Source organism: Lontra canadensis, unplaced genomic scaffold, assembly GCF_010015895.1.
Source record: "Lontra canadensis isolate GAN:19392208 unplaced genomic scaffold, GSC_riverotter_1.0 scaffold21, whole genome shotgun sequence".
Lineage (NCBI taxonomy): Eukaryota > Metazoa > Chordata > Mammalia > Carnivora > Mustelidae > Lontra > Lontra canadensis.
The window spans coordinates 22,457,907-22,480,505 of NW_022631015.1; the positions used below are offsets into that span (position 1 = coordinate 22,457,907).

General features: G+C 41.7%; 1 protein-coding gene and 1 pseudogene across 2 annotated transcripts; both read right to left on the reverse strand.

Annotated features, from left to right (window-relative positions):
• Positions 1-960: 960 nt before the first annotated feature.
• CUNH6orf62 (chromosome unknown C6orf62 homolog) lies at positions 961-15,335 on the reverse strand. 2 transcript variants are annotated; one of them, XM_032861649.1, is made up of 5 exons: positions 14,281-15,335; positions 10,517-10,693; positions 8,960-9,082; positions 4,635-4,769; positions 961-1,611 (listed from the first exon to the last, which is right to left on the reverse strand). In XM_032861649.1, the coding sequence occupies exons 1-5, from the start codon at positions 14,320-14,322 to the stop codon at positions 1,486-1,488; spliced, it is 603 nt and encodes a 200-aa protein (XP_032717540.1). In that variant the 5' UTR covers positions 14,323-15,335; the 3' UTR covers positions 961-1,485. The 2 variants fall into 2 exon arrangements, with proteins under 2 accessions (XP_032717540.1, XP_032717539.1); XM_032861648.1 differs by lacking the exon at positions 14,281-15,335 and adding an exon at positions 12,906-14,268.
• A 3,080-nt stretch (positions 15,336-18,415) lies between these two features.
• LOC116870062 lies at positions 18,416-19,181 on the reverse strand (annotated as a pseudogene).
• Between the last annotated feature and the right edge of the window lie 3,418 nt (positions 19,182-22,599).

Below are 22,599 nucleotides of genomic sequence, written 5' to 3' on the forward strand. Positions count from 1 at the left end.
TAATTTTCTCTTCAGTGAGGCAAGGAACAAGGCCAACCCACTAACTGTTAAAGCTGACAAAATGTCTTTGATTCTTAGTCCTGAAATTACAAACCCACCTGCCACTTCTGTCCTTCTGAATTTGCCATTTAACTATGGACTCTAAAATAACCCCCAAGGTCATCAATAACACCTACCCGTTGACTTGGGAAAAAAAAAGTTACCACTTCAAGTTTTGTGTATTCACCTGAATAGTCAGGGAACTTTCACCTATTTTATTTAGGTTTTCATTTTTTCAAATTCCAACCAGAAGCTAAATACAATTGGAAACCAGTAAGCACTAAGTTTTACTCCAAAGGAGTAGGATCATTCAGATTTACTCCATAAAAGTATGCAACCCTTAAGCAAAGCTTTTCTTCATTAAAAAGAAAAAAAACAAACCAAAAAAACTATACAGTAGTCTTTCCTTAACGTTCATTGCACAATATGAGTTCTGCTTTTAGAGCTTTGACACGCAATGGTTTTTAAACAATTTAAGATCCCAACTTTAGTAACTTTTTTCTACTCCAAAAAACCCTCATAAGTTTTCCTTTAGGATGGTGTAGAAACCAGTATTTCTGCACAATTCACTGGATTTTCTTTGTAATAAAAAACCTCCTCTTTAAAACAAGAAAACCAAAAAAAGGAAAGTCCTCTACCTATCACGGTGTCTGCAGCTATGAATGTGTGTTTCTCACTTTCATAGCTGCTTTAGCTACTTCAGACTCCAGACCTGCCTCAATGTGCATCAACTGTATCCACATTCAGCAGAATACTCTTGTAACAGCAACTTGGGGAAAGAGATCTGGAAATAAAATACACACATTTATGAGTACCAGGAAACAAACATGGCCCAGTAAAACATGAGGCAAGAATGCCTACAATGAGATGCTTTCTTTTTTTTTTTTTTTTACAGATTTCTTTCCCATGGTTGTGCATCTATACTTATTTTTTTTAAACAACCACTTCTGGTCATTAGAAAGAATCGGACAGTGCTCTGGAACGACTGTGATTACAGCAAAGCTAAGTTTTTTAAAATGTTATTTATACCTTTTACCATCACTTCTCACCCTCTAAATACTGAGGACAGATGTCAAAGAGGCAAAAACCAGCACAAATGGAAAGACCATCAAAAATGAGTATCACCTTGTGCTTTCAGATACATTTAAGCATTTCAGTGTACAATAGTCCTTTCATTTCACATTTTAGTAAGATGCTGATGCAGTGCAGCAAATATGCAAAGCATCTTCTTTCACACAGTCCGTGCAGAAGATACCTAATTTTTTAAGTTCTGAGACACAAATAATTAAAAAAAAAAAAAAAATCCAGGATGAACAAGTTTCAAAATGCATAGTATTCTGTGCATGAGTCCATTTTCTTTAAACTCTGAAAGAATAAAGTGTAAAAAAACAAGAAAAGAAAATGCTGCTGCACTCTGTGATCTTGTCCATTTTGCTGGTCAGCACTCTATTCTGGCATATAAGGATGGAGGTGGTCCTCTATGGTGCCAACTGCCCAGTGGGTAAGCTGTTCCTGTGGCAGGTAGAGGCAGATGCTGCATAACTTGAAGATTGTAGCTTTGTTTTTTGGAGTCTGAAAGGGGAATAATTTTAATCTTAATAAGGCTTTAACATAAGTGATCAACTGTCACATAAATCAATCTCCCACAATTATATTAAGCACTTAAGGATACAGTAACAAAGCATATAGAGTAAGGAAATAAATTATGGTCTGTTCCCACTGGGATCTCAATCTGGTCAGGAAGACAAAACCTTGCCATATAAAATACAGAAAGAATAAACATTATAAACTAAATAAATGTTTAGAGAATTTATTCTAAACAAAAAATTTAAGGTCCGGAAAGTCAACCATGGACAACTTGCTAATGGAAAGAAAGGTTTAAAGGCATTTCACAGAGACTGATCCAAACAGAGGTGTGAAGTGATGTTTATTTACAGAAAAGACAACAAATGTGGTCAGGGTAGAAGTGAACGAAACAGTATGAAACAGGCAGCAAAGAAAAAAATGAAGCATAACCTGGAATAAAGGACTGGAAGAAAGCGAAGATATTACATTACTATTTCACATCTGACTTATAGCACAGCATGCTAGTAAATGGAAGCTATCCCCAGATCCACCTTCAAAGTATTTCTTTCCACCACAGCACCTCTTTAAAAAAAGGCAAAAGCAGTCTATATATGTAATGAACTGATACATTATGCACATTTTTTTTTCATTTTCAATGTTCTGACAACCTTACATATCATTTACTCAACAAAGAACATGCTCACAGAAGTTACTGGTCCTAGATTTCAGAGCCAGTAGAAGTCTGCACGTGGATTAGAATCCAGACTCCAGCAATGTGCCTGTCTACCCACGTGCCCACCAAAATTATCTGGTCTAGCTCTCTTCACTCATCTTGTGTTACGATAAAGGGCACGAGATCTCTGCTAGATGATCTAGATCAGGTTCTTTAGTTTCCTGATTTCCTCACCTATGAAACAGGGAGTAATAAAACCTACAGCTCACATGTTGTGAGGATTAAGTGAGCTCCTACTTGTAAAGCTCTTTGCCTCAGGTACGTAGCAGGCTCTGGGCTGGCTACTCTATCATTTCCCTCCTTATATAGCATGAGTACAGCAACATCTCCAGTTTACGAAGATCAAGAGAAGAACCTGAAAGGGGGACCTAAGAGCACTGAAGACCAAATGCATCTACAATAAAAGTGACACCAGCCATCCCACTTTGCCCTGGGGATTGAGGTTTTTCGGACTTGGGACATCAGTGCAAAAACCAGGGCATTCCAGACAGAGAGACTGCTGGTCACCCTACCTACAATGCAAATTTAGTTTATGAGCTTACAATTTTCTTTTCATTAAAAGGACTGAAGCTATTTGCTTCATAAAGCACAGAAAACATCTGACCTAGGTATAAACAAAAGACAACTTACTACTTATTTAAACAAAGTAACTCCTTCATGTCACCAGTCATTTCTATGTATTATTGATCTATGTATCTGTAGGAAAATGAAGTCTCTACATTAGTATACAGTCATTATTAAATCTTCTAAGACTCCAAGTCTTTGCTGTGGATTCCATAATGTAAGTCAATAGCTGGCTATACAGTGTTATCTCAATAAATCACTCAAATTACACAAGTAGTTACAAATGAAAAACAAAGCCACTTAAAAATATCCACCTTTAAGAAAGCTAAGTAAAGAAGAAATGGAAAAGAGAACCCCCAAACCCAACCAAGTCATGGTTTTTGTTTTATGAAATGCCCCCAACTGAAGTCAACTTTCTTCTGTAATTCCCACAGCTCTTATTTGTACCTAATAACATCATATTTACTTAACATTTCCTTACAAGATACAGTCTTGTTAAGATACAAGATAAAATCAGTGTGTAATCTTGCCCAGTGGTCCTCAGCCCTTTGAACACAACAGTATGATTCACCTTTGTATTTTCTTACTACCTTGCATTCTCTTAAGTAAAAATAAACCCATGCTCTAAAATGCAAAATTAGGGACACCTGGGTGGCTCCGTTGGTTAAGCATCTATCTGCCTTTGACTTAGCTCATGATCTCAGGGTCCTGGGATCAGCCCCCATGTCAGGCTCCCAGCTCAGCGGGGAGTTTGTTTCTCCCTCTCCCTCTGCCCTTCTCCCTGTTCCTGCTCTCTTTCAAACAAATAAGTAAAATCTTAAAAAAAAGGCGGGGGAGCAAAATTAGCATCACAAATACTCTTCTAAAAGCCTTTACATCAACTCCTCTTCATAGAGGCCTCCTCTGGTGGCACCATCAGGGTTCACACACAACAGCTTACACCATCACACCCATTTCCTCTGAGCGCTCACCGATTACATACTGTTCTGCCCTACTGCCTCCCCCACAATGGAGCAGGAATCCACGTGGACAGGATTTCTATCTTCTTCACTGCTGTACAGCGCCAGGCACAGTAAGTAGGCACTCCTTTGTTGAATGAATGATAATTAAAATGCTATTTTTAAGGTTAAATAACAAGGTATCTGTTATAAATTCTAAGTAAGAATATTCAAGTTTATAATAACGAAAAAACGTTCTTGAGAATAAAAAATAATCTGGAATGCCTGGGTTGCTTAAACTGGAAGTGCTTACTTAAAACACACGTGGATCTTCTAAACACAGACATACTTCATTCCTTTAGATTTTCATATTTAAAAGGTCTAGGGCCAAACCTTCTCAAAATACAATGTGCTATTACCCATCTAAGGATTTTGTTCAAAATACTGATTCTCTGACCGAGCAGGACTGGAGTAGGGCACGAGAGTCTACCTATTTAAGAATCTGTTATGATCTGCTGACCATACTGTACATCAGAAAAGCTCTACAGGGGCATTTTTTAAACTCTACTGCTCATCAGAATCATGACATTTAGAAGCTCCCAGGTAGTTCTACTATGCAGCAAAACTTGGGAACCACTGTTCTAGGGTGACGCCCAGGATATCTATTTGATTTTTAAATAACTTCTAAATTAATGCAGTGCTGAAGTGGCAAAACAGAATTAACATATACAGAAAATAGTTTGCTAACAAATAAGCTTTTCAAACAAGTTGTTAAGTAGTTAAACAAGGCTTACCTGCAAGTGCTGTCTGTCAATGAAGAGAAACACCGACTGGTTAGGGTTGTTGACAACAATTCCAGTCTTGTCCTTGCGGCTCAGTACATGCAGAAACTGTTTTTCATAGTCACCGTGATGAAACTCAAATTTGGCCTAAGGCAGAAATACATTTACATGTAACTACAAAAACCTTATCCCACCTGAAGCATCCTGCATCCATATGTTGTCCAACATGGCAGCCAACAGTGCCTACAGAAATTTAATTCACTAAACGTAATTTAAAATTGAATTCTTCAGTAACTCTAGCCACATTTCAAATGCTCAATAATCCCATGTGGCCAGTGGCCACCATTCTGAACAGTCTATTGGGATGTATTCCTTCATCACAGAAAGTTCTACTGAATACCACTTAATTATAGAATTTGACCAAGAAAAACTGATCCTAATTCTCAATGATTTTACGCCATTCTATAAAATGTTTTTGTTTTAGAGAAGGAGACAGAGTGCACATACAGAGGTGGGGGAGGGAGGTTGGGGGGATAGGAAGGGAGGGAGAGAATATCTCAAGCAGATGCCCCGCTGAGACTTGAGCTGAAATAAAGGGCTGGATTATTAACCAACTGAGCCACCCAGACGTCCCTAAAACCACTTTTCAAGCCTATTTGGCTCGAGACTCCCAACTTAGTACTTTAATTAAGCCAGTAACATCTGCTTCCTTTCTATTTACAAAGAACACCCACTATGGATCTTAGCTGTCCATCTTACTACTTATGTGACCTTGTACATATCCCCTAACTTTTCTAAACTTCAGCTTCCTCTCCTATAAAATAAATGGGTTATAACCCATCAGAACAGTTAATGGAAAGCAACAGTGGGCTTTAAAGCCCACACCTGAAATACAGTTCCAGTCCTCACAGAGATGGGGTTGAGGATATATGAACCCCTCGAATTTTTTAAAAATGTTATGCACATTTTTCAGGTTAAAAAAATTAAGTTATGAAGAACTGTTACCAAATCAGAACACTCTTTTACTCTTTTAACATAAGGAAGATCAACTCTATCCTCCCACAAAATGTCTGCGGAGACCAAATGCTGGGTAGGACTAGACTACTGGGGAATTCAAGAAACAACTCTTAAAGAACTCTTAAAGAATAACAATTCTTTAAGAATTGTTGAATCATTTAAAAAAAAAAAAAAAGACCATCCATATGATTCCATTTTTATTCTCCCATTATTTCAAAGACCACAATAAATACTAATATAGAAAAATCATCAGTTCCTGCTATCTAGAATTTTAACACCCAACTTTTCTTATATGCCATAAGGTAAGATACACTATCCCTACATACAATTGTGTAAATACGATATTCAACTATACCTTTGCACAGATATTTATTGCACTCTTAGTATATGAAAGGAATATTATTAAATAATAAAAAATATGAATAAGGTTATCCCACCCTTAAGGGGCTCTTATATTGGCCAAAAGGACAAGCACATGCAAATATAAAACCTAACTTGCTTCGGATCTTTCCTAGAATAAGATGTCATTATTTGTAAAACCCTGAAATGCAGTATCTTCAAAGTGCTATGTGAAGAAGGGAGAAATAACAAACACAGTGGACACTATGGGCAGTATTAGCAGGTGATTTTGGATTAGGCCTTGAAAGAAGACAGTAATTTTCCCTGGGAAAAACACTAAGAAAAGGTAATTTGGGAAACGCCATTCCTGGAACAGAACCAACATAACGCTACTGTGTCAAAGTCAAATACTGCAGGGGGTCCCAGGTGGCTCTGTTGGTTAAGCATCTGACTTTGGCTCAGATCACGATCTCAGGGTCCTGGGATCCAGCCCCAGCGTTGGGCTCTGCTCTGTGCTCATCGGTGAATCTACTTGTCCGTCACTCTTCACCCTGGCTCCTGCTCTGTCTCCCTAGTGAATATACAAAGATTCGGGAAGGAATAGTACACCAAAAAGAAAACTCTTAATTCAAGTGGCATGAAAGCAACGCCCAGAATAACAAAATATTTGAATAGTGTGATGAAAAACTAATTTGTAGCCAAGAGCATTTAGGGATACAGAGGAAATAAGAGATATTTTAATACCACCTCCCAGTACTCCCTAATAACCCTGAATATAGCACAAACTCATTATTGAAAAACAACCTTTACTGTGGTTCCTACTAAATCTCATTTCAGGTGCTTCAAGACCAAAAAAAAAGTTTTCAAGTTAAAGTTTACTTTTCCTTTTCTCACTTGCCTTAAGAACTAAATTATTTATATTTCAAGCCTCTCATTCAGGATACTCATTTATTTTAAATTACTGGGGAAGTAAATTCATCTTTTACACTGAACTGGTTTCCTATAGCTGAACTATAAAATTACACCATATTACCTCTATCCTACATAGTGCTTACATTCCACCCGTAATTTAAGGCTTTCATAATACAAAGCACTTCCCACAAATTAAGAGCACAAGCTTTACAGGATTTATGTCTTGACCTCCACTTACCTGCATGACCTTGGGCTATTTACCTAAACTCTGCCTCAGTTTTTTCCTTTGGAAAAGGAGGTTCCTGTCTACATAATTCTTAAAAGGATTAAGATTAAATGTATATAAGGTATTCAGGAGATAGCCTAGCACAGGCAACACTCAATAAGCAGCCATGATTTCAAAAGTTAGAACTTAACTTGAGACAAGACTATTATACTATTATACTATCCCAAATGTCTCAGAAGGACAGAGTATTAGAAATTTTAAAAAATACAATGAGTAATGGACCAAAATCTTTCCAATGGAGATTTCGGAATTAAAAAATAATAATAATAAAAATCCTAAGAGTGCCTCTGGAGAGCAGTTACACTTGTGACGCAAGACGTGCCCTGGCAGCCATAAACATTCCTTACCATTCCTGCCTTCTTGCTTTTTATATCCAACTTCCATTCTCCAGCAAGTTCACGTGAGCCAGATAGTGCCCACTGAAGACAGATATAAATATAAAGTACTTTCACCTCTATTCAGGCTATATGTTCTCTTTAGAACTTATTTCTGTCAAGTGAGTCTTAGGAGGAGGAACACTAATTTGAGCGATGTGTAGGAACATTACCATGGGGAGTATACCAACTTGTCTATCATACTCAAAAACACCGTAAAGATGGTTCACAGTAACACATGAACACAAAATTTTTTCAGTAACTTTCGTGTTTCTAAGCAATTAGCCTAAAACAGGCATTCTAATATGTAGTATAGTATGCTTAAAGTTAATCTTTAAAGGTCTTTATTTAGGTTTCCGATTATAAACAAAAGTATCATTACTGTAGAGTTATGAAATATAGATGTACATATCTACATACACACAGAACAAAAAAGAAAAATTAGCTACACCTGACCTAGAACTAACCATAACTAACATTTTGGTGGATATTACAGTACTTTCTCCTATACAAATAAAGTATTATAAATAAATTGAGGATCATTTTAAAAGCATACGCCCATACTGGGCGTATGCTCTTAAAAACTGGAAACTGTCTAATACATCAAATGACAAGTCAGAAGTCAATGTCAATGAAGATTACTTAAGAACCACTACCCGATTTACTTCTATCCTGTATAGTTTTATACACAAATCTACTTTTGGAAAATTCTTTTTTAAAAGATTTTATTTATTTTGGGGGGGGGAGAGAATGAATGGGAGAGGGACAGAAGGAGAGGAAGAAGCAGACACTTAACCGACTGAGCCACCCAGGCACCCCTGGAAAAGGGTTTCTTTACTTATTTCTTTCTTTTTTGAAGATTTTATTCATTTGAGAGCCGAGAGAGAATGAACACGAATGGGGGGGAAGGTCTGAAGCAGACTCCTTGCTAAACAGGGAGTCCCATGCAGAACTCGATCCCAGGACCCTGGAGGATCACAACCTTAAGTGACTGCGCCAACCTGGTGCCCCCAGAAAAGGGTTTCTTAAGCCATTCCTTAGACTAGACTCCTCTGAGAGCCGGATGGTTACGTATATTATTTCGGGAGTGTGTATGGTACAGGGGAGAGATCTTCTCAGTTTTATTCATAGGCCCCTCTACAAATCAACAAACATCTACCCCGAAATATTTTCTCTGGCCATTATTTTAAAGACATGCTCATTCTCAAGAGATTCTGTCCCCCAATGCCTTCTCCTCTTGTAGCACAATAGTCAAACAGATGGGAGCAACTCATGAAGTAAAACTGATTAGAATAATGAATATTCCCAAAATTTTTCTTAAATTAGGCCCTATCCCAGGAGTTTTTTGTTTGCTTTTTATCCCAGGAGTTTTTACTCACTTAGTGCGTACCACACTTAGAATAAAATACCTGGACAGGCCTAAAAGGCTCATCAGATTCCTTCCACCTAGAAAACAGGAGACAGACAATTTTTTCAATATCATTCCGAGGCCAAAGAATGAAATCCATCTCCTGAGTACAGCCAATTACATCCTACAAAAAGAATTAAAAAAAAAAAAAATTACTTTCAAAGAAACAAAGAAACAAAGCTGTAACAAGACATGTCATGAATTATAGGTCTGACTATAGAAATATTTCAAAAGTACAAAAGCTCCACTATGTATCATTTTATATGCCAAAAGGTAATAGGACAGTATATATATAATCTGAATAGCTCATGGTCTGATTCTAATTTTTATCCTGTAGGGTCCACCTATAGTCACCCAGTCCAATATTCCTCACACTAAGACCTAAATTAATCAGCACATGGTGAAAACTACAACTAAAGCTGATTTTTTTTCTTGTGAAGTCCCTGTATTTTTATTTCCATTCTTCGAATCAGAACCTAGTTAATATTGAAGCAAAGGGGTCTTCTAATATTACTCACATTCTTATTACAGCTGAATTGCTATTTTTATTAATACAGAAAACTATTTTTCCACTCTTATTCCTTATTACCCTAGTCCAGTGTATTAATTTTCAAAGGTTAATAAACCTCTTTCAGCCCAGTACATGGTTATCTCCAGCCTTCCCCAATCCCAGTAATTATGGGGATGTCTTGTTCAAGTATGTTCATTTTAACTTTCAATGAGTTACAGAAGTTTCTAAAGCTGGGAACAATAATTCCTTCCACTTTAAGCTTCTTATTTATAAGAAGCATGATGTTAGTTCTCTCCCCCCAAAAGAAAAATCTAATGAACAGTAATATAAAATATTATTCCCAGCAATAACAAACACCATTATCAGCATAATACCACAGAGGAAAAATTATCCATGTTTTATCTGAACTCAACTTTTTTTTAAGTAAAAACATTTAGAAGGCAGCTGCTTAACAGACTGAGCCACCAGGTGCCCTTGAAGCCAACTTTTTTTTTTTTTTTAAGATTATTTATTTATTTATTTGACAGACAGAGATCACAAGCAGGCAGAGAGGCAAGCTGAGAGAGAGGGGGAAGCAGGTTCCCCGTTGAGCAGAGCGCCCTATGTCGGGCTCGATCCCAGGACCCTGAGATCATGACCTGAGGCGAAGGCAGAGGCTTAAACTGCTGGGACACCCAGGCGCCCCAAGATTTTGAAGTCAACTTTTTTTTTTTTTCTTTAAGATTTTATTTATTGATTTGACAGAAGAGAGAGATCACAAGTAGACAGAGAGGCAGGCAGAGAGAGAGAGAGAGAGAGAGAGAGAGAGAGAGAGAAGCAGGCCCCCTGCTGAGCAGAGAGCCCGATGCGGGACTCGATCCCAGGACCCCGGAGACCATGACCTGAGCCGAAGGCAGCGGCTTAACCCACTGAGCCACCCAGGCGCCCTTGAAGTCAACTTTTAAAGAGACCTGTGACCATAGTAACTACCCATACTTTGGGGGGGGGGGGAGGAGCAAGTTTAACTCACAAAAACTTACCAAATCAAGACTGAAAAATGGAACTTACCCTTCTCATAGACTGGTATCGAGGAGCATGGAGCTGTACCACGTCCTTCTGTAAAAGCTCTACGGAACTTTCCAAGGAGTAGCTGGAGTCTCGCACACCTTTCAGGATATTTTCTTCGTAATTATTTGTCATAACTGGTATAACCTCAGACACTTCAAAAAGTGCTGATTTTTTCTTCTAAAAGGGGGGGGAAAGGTGTATTAACCCACCAATAGCACATTGTCTTTTAACACCCAGTTCATATTACATCAGGTACTTTTATACTAACTCAGAAAAATTATTAACTAAGTTAATTTTTGTATAGATTTTCAAATAAGTGGATCCTCTTACTTCCCTGAGCCCCATTACCCCAACCACACACAAACAGGCTATTATCAGAATGTTTTACTATATGGTTTTATAGTATTACAGTATCCGTAACAGGTAACTCATTATGAACAATGTCTCTTAAACACTATGAGAAACAAACACTAGACATACCTGTTTAAAAAAAAAGGGATTTACTCTTGATGTACTTTCATTTAACTGATTCTACATACAGCTAAATTAAAATCTCAGCAGTTAAAAAACAAAGCTTTATAAATTAAACGTTTTTTAACTCCTTAAAAGGAGTTAAACTCCTTTTAGATACTATATAACAACTGTCAATATATGAAACAAGAAAAAAAAAGTCTACCAAATTGAGTTTCAAATTTACTTGTGACCAAGTGCTCATCAATTTAGGTTATAAAACTCATGAACTACTCAGCACAATTGCCTGCATACTGTCTATTCATGGAGTAAAACCCGGGCTTTACAGTGTTAAAGAACTAGACAGTACAACTTGGGGTATTTAATATAAAGAACTCATCTCACCACCTCGGTCTTGGATTTCTAGTGAACTTACATTGTAATATCTTCAATTAAAACCTGATCGTATCAATCCTGCAGTTAACATATTAACAAGACGACAAAATGGAGAAATAAATTCCCTGTACTATCCACTCTTGGAACAATGATTTTAAAACAAACCAGCCTGAAACTCCTTTACAATGCTCTATTCAAGCTGCTAAGAGCATTCTTAGATACAGGCATACCCTGGAGATACCACAAGTTCAGTTCCAGACCACAGCAATAAAGCAAGTCTCACAGGGAGCTGAATTAATTTTTTGGTTTCCCAGTGCATATTCAAAGTATGTTTACCCTACACTGTAGTTTATTAAGTGTGCAATAAGCATTATGTCCAAAAAAAATGATATACATATCTTAATTGAAAAATAATGCTAAAAACTGTTAACCACCATGATTTCAGTAAGTTGTAATAACTGATCATGGGTCACTGTAACAAATACATTAATGAAAAGTCTAACACATTTCAAGAATTACCAAAATGTGGCAGAGAGACATAAACTGAGCAAATGCTGTTGGAAAATGACACTGATGGACTTAGTCAACCCAGGGTTGCCACAAAAATATCCACGGAGCACACACAGTAAAACCGAGGTACGCCTGTACTAATAACCTCCAAAAGAGTTAAAGTGGGATAAATACTCGGGAAACTTCCAAACATTAAGTACATACCACACCAAGAATATATGTCTAACCTGAAATTAGCTCACAACCTAGGTGCAAAAATCAAAGTAGTATTTCCTTATATTCATAACCTAATCTCACGTCAAAGAGAGATCGTTGAAATATACTGCTTTTATCATTTATATAATATATATATATAAATATACTGCATTTATCATGTCCTCTGTGACTACTCACAACTCATTACTTGCTATTTAATTGTGGAATTAATTCTGATTATGTTCGCCAGCCCCCCTCAAAATTTAAATTTCCTCTTCAGGTCCTTTTGTATTTTAATAAATTGCACTTCTAAACACAAATAAACCATTTCAGTATGTAACTGTTCCTAAAAATTAACAGTACTGTAGTTCATCTAATGTACCACGAGAAAAGGTATTTTTAGCATGAAGCTGAACAGACTATTTACTTTTAGCATGTGAACATTTTGATTCCAATTCACCACTTTCAAATATCCCACTTTATAGACAGTCTTTAAATTCAGCTATATGTCCTCTATGTAACTCCACATAAATGAAATTTCTTGTGAAACATTACATGAGAGTTTTACAACGTTGCTCACCCCAGGTCACCTAAAAAAGGACCCTACCGAGCTTTACAGAGTATTTCCAAACCAAGGAGCACTGGAGCCTTCCCTTTGTAGTCATACCACAACTACACATGCAGAGAACTACCAGGGAGGGTTCAGGTTAAACCACACATGTAGACTTCTGTCAACCACTCTTTAACCTAATGGGCAGTTATTTTACGGGTAACAAATAACTTAATATACACTTACAAAAATCACTTGTGCTAATTCACATTAAGAATTTTAAATTACCTTCTCCTTGAATACAAAGGCAATATACATCTTGAAGTCAAACTGGTCAGCTAGAGATTCTTTTTTCTTTCTAAGCTGAGCACGTAGTCTGTTCAGAGCTTGTTTCTTCCGGGAGTTTGGGTCCCCCATTTTGAAATACAGGTGGTACTAAAGCCTTTGGAAATTGTCACTAAACTATGGGCACTTTTTCTTAAGACTCAAGTACAACAGAAACAAGTCATTTTTTTTCCTGCTAATATGATTGAATAGCTAAAAATCACGACTGTAACCCAAAAACTGCACCTCCTGGCAATATTAGCAGACTGTCATATTACAGGGTCAAGAAACAAAAGCTGCTGTCCAGTCATGTTTGGACAATAACGTTTGGGGTTATGGGAAAAAGGAAGGGGAGGAAGGAAAGAAAGAGAGGAGAAAATACTTGGAACTAACTTTTTGGAAAACACATCTGGCTTAAATGCCAAAATAAAGGCTTTGGGGGGAAATGAAAAGCCTATTATCAGGATTTAGGTGTGCAATAAAACACAGCTAACACCAGTCCAATCCTTAAAATCCATATGGATTTATCCCCCCCACCCCTCTTTAGAGAAGGGATTATGAGAAGGAACGGGAAAGGGGAAGCGTGATGATCCCTGCTTTCCAAATACCAAAATTTAAAAAAAAAAAAAAATTACAAAGAAAGAGGGAAAAAGAAAAACCCCCAAACCCCCCAAAACACCAAACAGGGTAGGTGAATGAAACTGAAATATCCAATTGGATTTTACCCAGCCAGATCCATGGCCGTAGTACCTAATTAATTCTTAAGTTATTTCAGATTTCACTATTGCTATGTACTGTCAGTGCTTGTTATTGATTACACTTGGTGGTGAGCAAAGAGAAAAGTGCAAAATCGGTAGAGAAGGAAGGGGAGAGGTACAGGGTTTCCCTGCAATCAACTACAGTGTATACCGGGGGCGGACAGCTGTTGCCCAAAGGAGCCATGAGAAAAAACAGCGGAGTCATTACCAACTTCCCCATCACCCACATTTTCACCCTCAGGCGGCTGCTAATGCTGCTGCCATGGAAAATCATGATGGCAGAGAGAAAGGGGGTATATAATACGATATAATTATTATTCCGGCTCTGTGGTTAGACCTGATTAATGCCCGGGATCCCAACACCCTCAGCCCTGCAGTGAGTCCTACATTCCCCAAGGGAGCCTTCCCTAGGAATCTGCCCCCGTTCAAGATCGTGGGGAGTGCGACTTATCTTCCTGCGAGCATTGCTGAGGCAAAGGTGGCGGGTTCTTCTCCCGGATCCCAGGCAGTGCCCAGGGACCACCTGCCTTCCACCCCCCAGGTCCCACCCCCACCCTTTGCCTTCAGCGGCAGCGACTCACTCGCACCACGGGAGACACAGGATCACTCGGGTTTTCACTCATTTCATCGTGGAAACAATTCCCGCCCGGGTAGAGTAGGCGGGAGAGGGTAAATGGGAAGGACCAGTAGGAAGAAAAGAAAATAGTTGTGTTAATATTAATTACTTTTTGAGAGTATGCCCAGCCCACCCCCCCAAAAAAAACCCTTAAATTCCCGGATTCCGGATTAGCTCGCTCTCACGTTGAACAGACCATGTTTCCCGAGTTTGGATAGTTTAGGGTGGGGTCATTAGTGTGCTTCCCGAGGGGGCAGGGGATGGAACTGAGGCAGCTGGGGCGGGGGCGGGTGACGGGGAAATCCCCTCCCTGTCCCCGCGGAGACCGGGACTCACTGACCGACTCTCGGGCGGGGTTCGGGCCCTCTAGCCGCAGCCTGCGGGCGGAGCGGTGGCGGCGGCAGAAAAGGAGGCGGCGGCGGGGGCGCTGCTCGCAGCACGGGCAGGAGCCATGTCAAGAGAAAACCACCAGCCAACTGAGCCCCTCCATCCCCTCTGCAGTGCGCACTGTGACCGGGCCGCCCGCGCTGCTGCCGCCGCTCAGCCCCCACCTGGGACCCATAGTCTGGCTCGGCGCCCCGGGCGGCGGCGGAGGGAAGGACGCGGCGGCGGCGGCGGAGGCGAGAGAGAGAGGAGGAGAAGAAACGAGGAGAAAGAGGGGTAGGAATGGTACTGGCGGCGGAGGGGGAGGGGAGGAAGGGGAGGGGAGCCCTGCGCTAAGGGGTCTGTCAGCGAAGCAAACCCCCCAAAATAAAGTTATTTCAGTTCAAGCATCTGCTCTCGAGTCTTTCTTCCCCCCCACGGTCGGGTTCCGGCTCTCAAGAAGGAAGGTCGAGGAGACCCGGAGGGGCAAAAGCCGAAGCGGAGGGTGAGCGTCCGCGGTGGCACAGCCTCGTTCCCACCAACCGCTGGCTGCGGAAACGGCGGCGGCCTCGGGCGCCTCCCGGGTCCGGGGCAGAGTCGTGTTTGGGAAAGGAAGCAAGAACAAACAACTTAAAATGGCAGCGACGGCCGCTGCGTCACACGCCCCTCCGCGGCACCGCCCAGTGCTCTCTGCGGCTGCGCGGCGCGCGGGCCGCCACCACCTGCTCCCAGCGAGGGGGAGGGAAGGCTGGAGGCGGAGAGTGTTTCGTGCCAGTCAAGCAGAGAGGAGAGACGGGCAGGGGGAGAGCGTATGAAGAGACTTAGAAAGGGGGGAGCCTTAGACACCAGACTTCTTAGTTGAAATTCCCGCCTCAGAAGGCAGTTTGAAGCTAGAGACTCCCCTCTCGGGCAGTATGGAGCGCCCACGGGGCGTGGCAAGGGACAGCCCGTACGCCCGCCACCCCCTCCCGCAGGCTGTCCCAGCTCCGGAGTTGGCTCCTCGCTCCTCCCCGCGCCGTCGTCACAAAGCCACGCCCTCCTCGCTCTCGGACAAAGCACCCGGATGGAATCGCTCTTCCGGGGTCTGAGCCGGCCCCTCGGATAGGTCTGGGGTGCGGGCGGGGAGTAGGCGAAGGCGGGGGCGGGGGGGGGAGGGGAGAAAGTGCACGTTGGAAGGTCGGGGGAAGATCCCAGCGTCACCGTCTGCGGCGATAGACGTTTAACCTCCCGCAGGATCTTGCAGCGACCAGCTGACGAGTGACCGCCAGCGCCTGGAGTGTCAGCGGGGTGCTGCTGCCGAGAGGGTCTTGCGCTGGTCCCACGTGGTTCTGTCCCCACCTCGCCACGTGCGCTGGCAGGGCGGGCTGGCCGCAAGCTTTGGGGAAGGTCAGAGGGGCCGTTGGAGCGCGCGTGGCCGTTGTGACCCGCGAATTCGTCCCCTATGTCGGGAGGCGGTTTCTGTTGGGATCCGCCGGGACCACAGACCTGGCCCCCTCTGTGGCTCACCGCCTTAGGAAAATACGGACAGGGTACCTCTGCACGTTTGCCGCTCGCTGAATCACACGGCCCTGGCTCGGAAGGCCCTGGAGTCCTGATGTGCTGATAACGCAGTTATAGGTCAGTGACCAGCAAAGGTCAATACTTGACAGAAGCAAAGCTTTGCTCCGCTACGAACTACTCACGGCGGTCAAATTAAGAAGTCTATTGGGTCCTCAAATTACTGCCCTTCACTTGGAAAAATCAAAATAGATTACCTGCAATAACCTTTTTTTTTTCACCCGTGAGCCAAAAGAATAATTGGGAGCCCCTCTTCGATATAAATTCTTGTCCCGAATTGAAGGATGAAATTCCTGCGGTTTCCAAATTATAGCTAACCTTGAAAAGATGAAGCTAACATTTTGCTAGTGCCTCCCTGGTCAACTTTCGCAGTCACATCCTGATGATAATTGTAGATTATCACAATTGAAGTTTTAGGGTAGTTTTTAACATTTGGTTACCCCCAAAAAAGATTTTTAAAAAATTAACACTGGTTCATGTCTTTTTTTTCTACCACAAACATTTGTTTCTGTCCTAGCAGATCATAAATTCTCATCAGTAGAAATAAATATAGGATACATTTGCTTGTAAGACCAATATTCAAAAGTAAAAACGAGATGGGATCTCCAGTTAGCAGAGGTCCAGGGGCTGCAACTGGCAAGACGATGTTCTCCACAAGTCGGGGGATGGATGCACACGCAGCTAATAAAACTAGAATCTCCATCCTCACAAAACTTGTGGGGACAAAATCCGAAGGGCAAAGCAAAAACCTACCAAGACTCACAGGACAATCCAACAGTAATCTGCTCTCCAGTCTACTGATTGTCCTTGTCATCTCAGTGTTAGAGGATTAACAGAAGGAAACTGCAGCAGTATATAAGGAAAATACATATTCTCTATGGATTGATTCTGTTCAAATAACGATATCAGAATTTCATCCCAGGTTTTAAAACCAGGATAATACTGCTTTTTTATTTTCTTTCTTCTTTTTGTTTTTCTTCTTCTTTTTAAGATTTTAGAGAGTGCATGAGTAGGAGAGGCAGAGGAAGAGTGAGAAAGAATATCAAGCAGACTCCACACCCAACATGGAGCCTAACATGGGGCTCAATCTCACCACCCTGAGGTCACAACCTGAACAGAAACCAAGAGGCAGCTGGTCAACCAACTTCGCCAAACAGGCGCCCCTGATTTTCTTTGAAGGTCCAACCTTGTGGCTCTTTTGGTCATAGGCATGATTGTTGCTGCAATGTGCTACTTAAAATGAATGATTCCAAATAAGCTAGGAATCCCATCTCCAAGTCCCAGCCTTTCCTACTTCAGTAGGCATCTCTGATAAATCAATCTTATGGACAATTCCTTATGGCTAACCCTTTTACCTTTAACAAGAGTACTTACAACTCCTACAACTTTTTAATATTGCGAACGATTTAAAATATTCTTAATGCATAAAAATAAGGATTTTGGCTTTTTTGATAAATATTTTTAATATTTATTCTTACTCAAAGTGGAAGCTCAACTTTACCCCTCAAATGTAGCTCTGCTGGGCTATGGTTTGCCCTCCTGGGAATTTTGCATAGCCTGCACCTTGTCCCCAAACCAAGCACAGGCCACCATGTTCTTGACCTCTAAGACAGGCCAGTACTGAGAAGTGGCAGGTCAATGGCTTGAAAAACAAAGGGAGATCATTTTGCTTCCCATACTGTTTTACATTCTAGTAAATATGCTTCAAATACAGATTCCGGTTCAGATACTTCTGCCTCTCTGTTGTCAGAGATTTCTAACGGGCTACGGGAGTCAGAAGGGAATAGAGGGCAACATTTCCTTGACTTCTTTAGCCTAACTGCAAAACAGCTCTTCTCTAGGAATGGGTTTTTTTCCCCATTCTTCTCAAAATCACCTCCCAAAGAATTCTGCCTGGACATGCTCTTTGGGACCTTTGGGATTAGTGAAAAGTATAATGATTGGGAACACAAAGTTCCTTTTGCTCCTTTGACCTCTGCCCCTGCCCTTGCCTAAGTGCAGGCAAAATACAGAAACCATAGAGACTGCTTAAAGCTCAATTTCAAATGTCCTCTCTAAATCCCTAGAGAAAGGGTTGGTGGGAGAGGGGTTAGGGGTTAGTATGCTGCTTGGATTAGCTTAGCAGCAGGCACGTGGAGGCTGGGTCAGTGTCCTGGATTGAAAGGCAAGAGATTGTGATGCTACCACTCACTGTGACAGGTTCTGTCCTTGGGGCAGAGAAGGGCTCCTGGGAGGGCATGCTGAAGGCCATAGGGATCCATGAGCACGGGGAGCTGGTACTCTGCTTCCCCTCCTACTTCTGGCACTTTCTTGGCATCTTGGATTTGTTTCATAATCTCCTCTCTTACCACTTGCTCAATGGCTGCTGTGACACGGAATGACCCTTCTCTCGTAACTGGCATCAAAAGTAGCAGTCACTCCATATTCCTTCTCCCACTTCTGCTTCAGTCCTAAACAGGCTGCAAAGGCAGAGCCGACAGCCGGGCTCAGCCCTCTGCCCAGTCCTTGACGGCCAGAAAGCGAGGACAGAGCCAGCGCCCAGCAGTACTGTCTCGACTTATGTCAGCAAAGGCTCTCTCAGAAGTCACATCTGGGACACAGGAGAAACTGTTTCTATCATTTGCTCAACTGTGAGGCCTGTAGTTTCTTCATTCACAACTCTGCGTCCTCCTGCTCATACCCGCGCGACCGCCTTCCTTGCTCTCTTTCCGGTTGTTCTGAAGAAGCCTTGGAAGAACCGCCTTTCAGCTTTCAGTCTTGCCACAGTATCTTCACCCATGTGCATTCCTCTTGACTCACTGACTTCTGCGGGCCACGGTCCTCCACTGGGAAGGGACATTTTCCAGTACGAACCCCTTCTGCGTCTGTCTGCCCCTGACGTGGACGACTGGCATCTGGAACTGAAACGTCTTTCTTTCTCCTAAAACTTTGCCATAGTTTGTTCATTTTCATTTCTCCAAGCTGGCTCTGAGTCTTGGCTGTGCCCTTTTACAGGCTGTGTGACTCTGGACAAGTTTCATAATGTCCCCAAGCCACAGGTTCCTCTTCAGTCCTCAGTGAGGTGTCTGAGGATGGCTAGTACGCCATATTCCGATCTAGGGATGTGAAGCAGGATCTTGGGTCACGACAGCAGCTGTGCTGGACCTCCTCTCTGGAAAGCTGCTGAAGCCCCAAGTCTGCCCCCCACAACCAACTCCAGAGCCAACGCCACTCCTTGGCCCCCAATCATAACCAGGTGCCACCACCTCCCCCATGACAATTGGCCCCTGGTTCATGCCTCTTGATCTGGCCCTGATTTGGACCCATGTCATTTCCATACAAGAGTTTTGTTTTGTTTTGTTTTTTAAAGATTTTATTTATTTGACAGACAGAGATCACAAGTAGGCAGAGCGGCAGGCAGAGAGAGAGAGGAGGAAGCAGGCTCCCTGCTGAGCAGAGAGCTGGATGTGGGGCTTGATCCCAGGACTCTGAGATCATGACCTGAGCCAAAGGCAGAGGCTTTAACCCACTGAGCCACCCAGGCGCCTCATGTTTTGTTTTGTTTTGTTTTTTTAATAACAGCTACATTACAAGTATAATTTACACACCATAAACTTTATCTATTTAAAGTGTACAATGCAGTTGTTTTTAGTATTTTCAGAGTAGTCCAATCATCACCGCAATTTTAGGACATTTCATCACCCAAACATAGAGCCCTGTACCCATCAGCAGGTACTGCCCTTCTTCCTCTCCCTCGGTCTTAGGCAACCACTAGTCCATGTTCTGTCCCTATAGACTGGCTTTCTCCCACATTTCATATAAATGGAATCAGACAGTGTGTGTTCTTTTGTGACTGGCGTCTAAGCATAACGGTTCCTGCAAGTTGTGCTGTAGCATACGTCAGTACTTGATTCCTCTGTAATGCCCAGTAGTAGTCCACGGAATAGTTCGTATATTTTTGTTGAGGTAAACTGGTGTATGATATTACGTAATCAGGTATACAACACTGTGATTCGATATTTGTGTACACTACAACATGATCACCACCATGAGTCTAGTCTACCCATCACCATACAGCTGAGCCCCTCCACCCATTTCGCCCAGCCCGCAACCCTCTTCCTTTCTGGCAACCACCGCTCTGTTCTCTGTATCTATGAGTTTGTTTCCCTTTTGTTGGTTCCTTTGTTTCACCTATAAGTGAAATCATACAAAATTTGTCCTTCTCCATCTGAGCATTTTACATAACACCCTCAAGGTCGACCCACATCGCTGCAATGGTAGATTACCTCTCTTTTTATTAAGGCCAAATCGTATTCTACTGTATCTATATACTACATCTTTTATCTTTTAATTAATTTATTTGAGAGAGAAAGAGACAGAGAGGGAAAAATCACATGCAGAGGGAGGGGTAGAGGGAGAAGCAGGCTCCCTGCTAAGCAGGGAACTTGACATGGGGCTCCATCCCAGGACCCTGAGATCATGACCCAAGCTGAAGGTAGACACTCAGCCGACTGAGCCACCCTGGCATCCCAGACACCACATCCTCTGTGTCCATCCATCTGCGGATGGAGGCTTGGGCTGCCTCCCTAGCCTGGCTACTGCAAACAAAGCTGCCATGAACATAGGGTGCGTATATCTTTTCCAAGTAATGCTTTCATAGTCTTCAGATAAATCATCTTTCATTTGCCCATTCACCAGCTGATGGATATTTAAGGCTTTTTTCCCTCTGCTTTTTGGCTACGAAGAATGATATTGCTGTGAATATTTGTATAAAAGTTTTTGTGGAGACATGTGTTTCCAGTTCTCTTCAGGGAGAAATGAATTGACCAGCAGTGAAATTACTGGGGCAAATGCTAACTCTATCTTTAACCATTTGAGAAACTGCCAGACCGTTTTCCAAAGTGATGGCACCATTTTACATTCCTACCAACAGTGTATTGGGACTCCAATTTCTCCACATCCTTGTTATTATCCCTCTTTTTGATTCTAGCTATCCTAGGATATGCGAAGTGGTATTTCATGGTGGTTTTGATTTGCCTTTCCCTAAAGATTGAGGATGAGAAGTATCCTTTCATGTGCTCTTGGCCATTTTTCTATTTTCTTTGGAGAAATTTCTTCTTTTTTTAAATTTTTTTTAATTTAAATTCAATTAATTAACATATAATGTATTACCGGTTTCAGAGGTAGAGGTCAGTGATCCGTCTTACATAACACCCAGTATTCATTCCATCACGTGCCCTCCCTAATGTCCATGCCCAGTTACCCCCTCCCCACACCCTGTTCCCCTCCAGCAACCCTCAGTTTGTTTCCTATAATTGACAGTCTCTTATGGTTTGTCTCCCTCTCTGGTTTCATCTTGTTTTATTTTTAACTCTCTTCCCCTATGATCCTCTTTTGTTTCTCAAATTCCACATATCAGTGAGATCATATGGTAATTGTCTTTCTCCAGCTTATTTTACTTAGCATAATACCCTCCAGGTTCCATCCACCTCCTTGTAAATGGCAAGATTTCATTTTTGATGGCTGAGTAATATTCCATGGTTTATATACACCACATCTTTATCTATTCATGTGTTGATGGACATCTGGGCTCTTTCCATAATTTGGCTATTGTTGATAATGCTGCTATGAATGTTGGGTAAATTCCTAGCAGTGCAATTGTTGGGTCATACGGTAGCTCTATATTTTTAACTTTTTGAGGAATCTCCACACTGTTTTCCAGAGTGGCTGCACCAGCTTACGTTCCCACCAACAGTGTAGGAGGTTCCCCTTTCTCCACATCCTCTCCAACATCTGTCCTTTCCTCTATTCAGAGATTTTTGCCCATTTTTTTTTTTTAGTTGGGTTGTCTTTTTATTATTGAGGTACAAGAGTTCGTCATTCTACATATAAGCCCCTTATCAGATATATGATTTCAAGTACCTGCTCCCATTCTGTGGGCTCTGTTTCACTTTCTTGGTGCTGTTCTTTGGAGCACAAAATTTTTAAAGTTTGATGAAGTCCAATTTATCTACTTATTCTTTTGTTGTTGCTTATGCCTGTGGTGTCTCATCTAAGAAACCACTGAAAGGTTTTTGCGCTGCTGTAATCATGAATCATGAAAACACAGGATGGAGCAGACATCGAGGTAAAAATTGAGGTTTTCCATATCAGCTACTATGAGACACAACTGGAGGTTCTCGGTCACAGCTGAATGACTCCTATGACACTGTGTGCTGGGGGTCTGTGTCAGGTCTCAGTGAGATGAGCCACATCGTATCAGCAATGTGTCCCAGAGGAAGAAAACACTTCTAGCTCAATCTTCTCTATGATTTAGAAGGGCCGTAAAATGGGAAGGATAATCAAAGGAAATAAAATTTTAAAAAGCCATGACTGTAATGTCCTG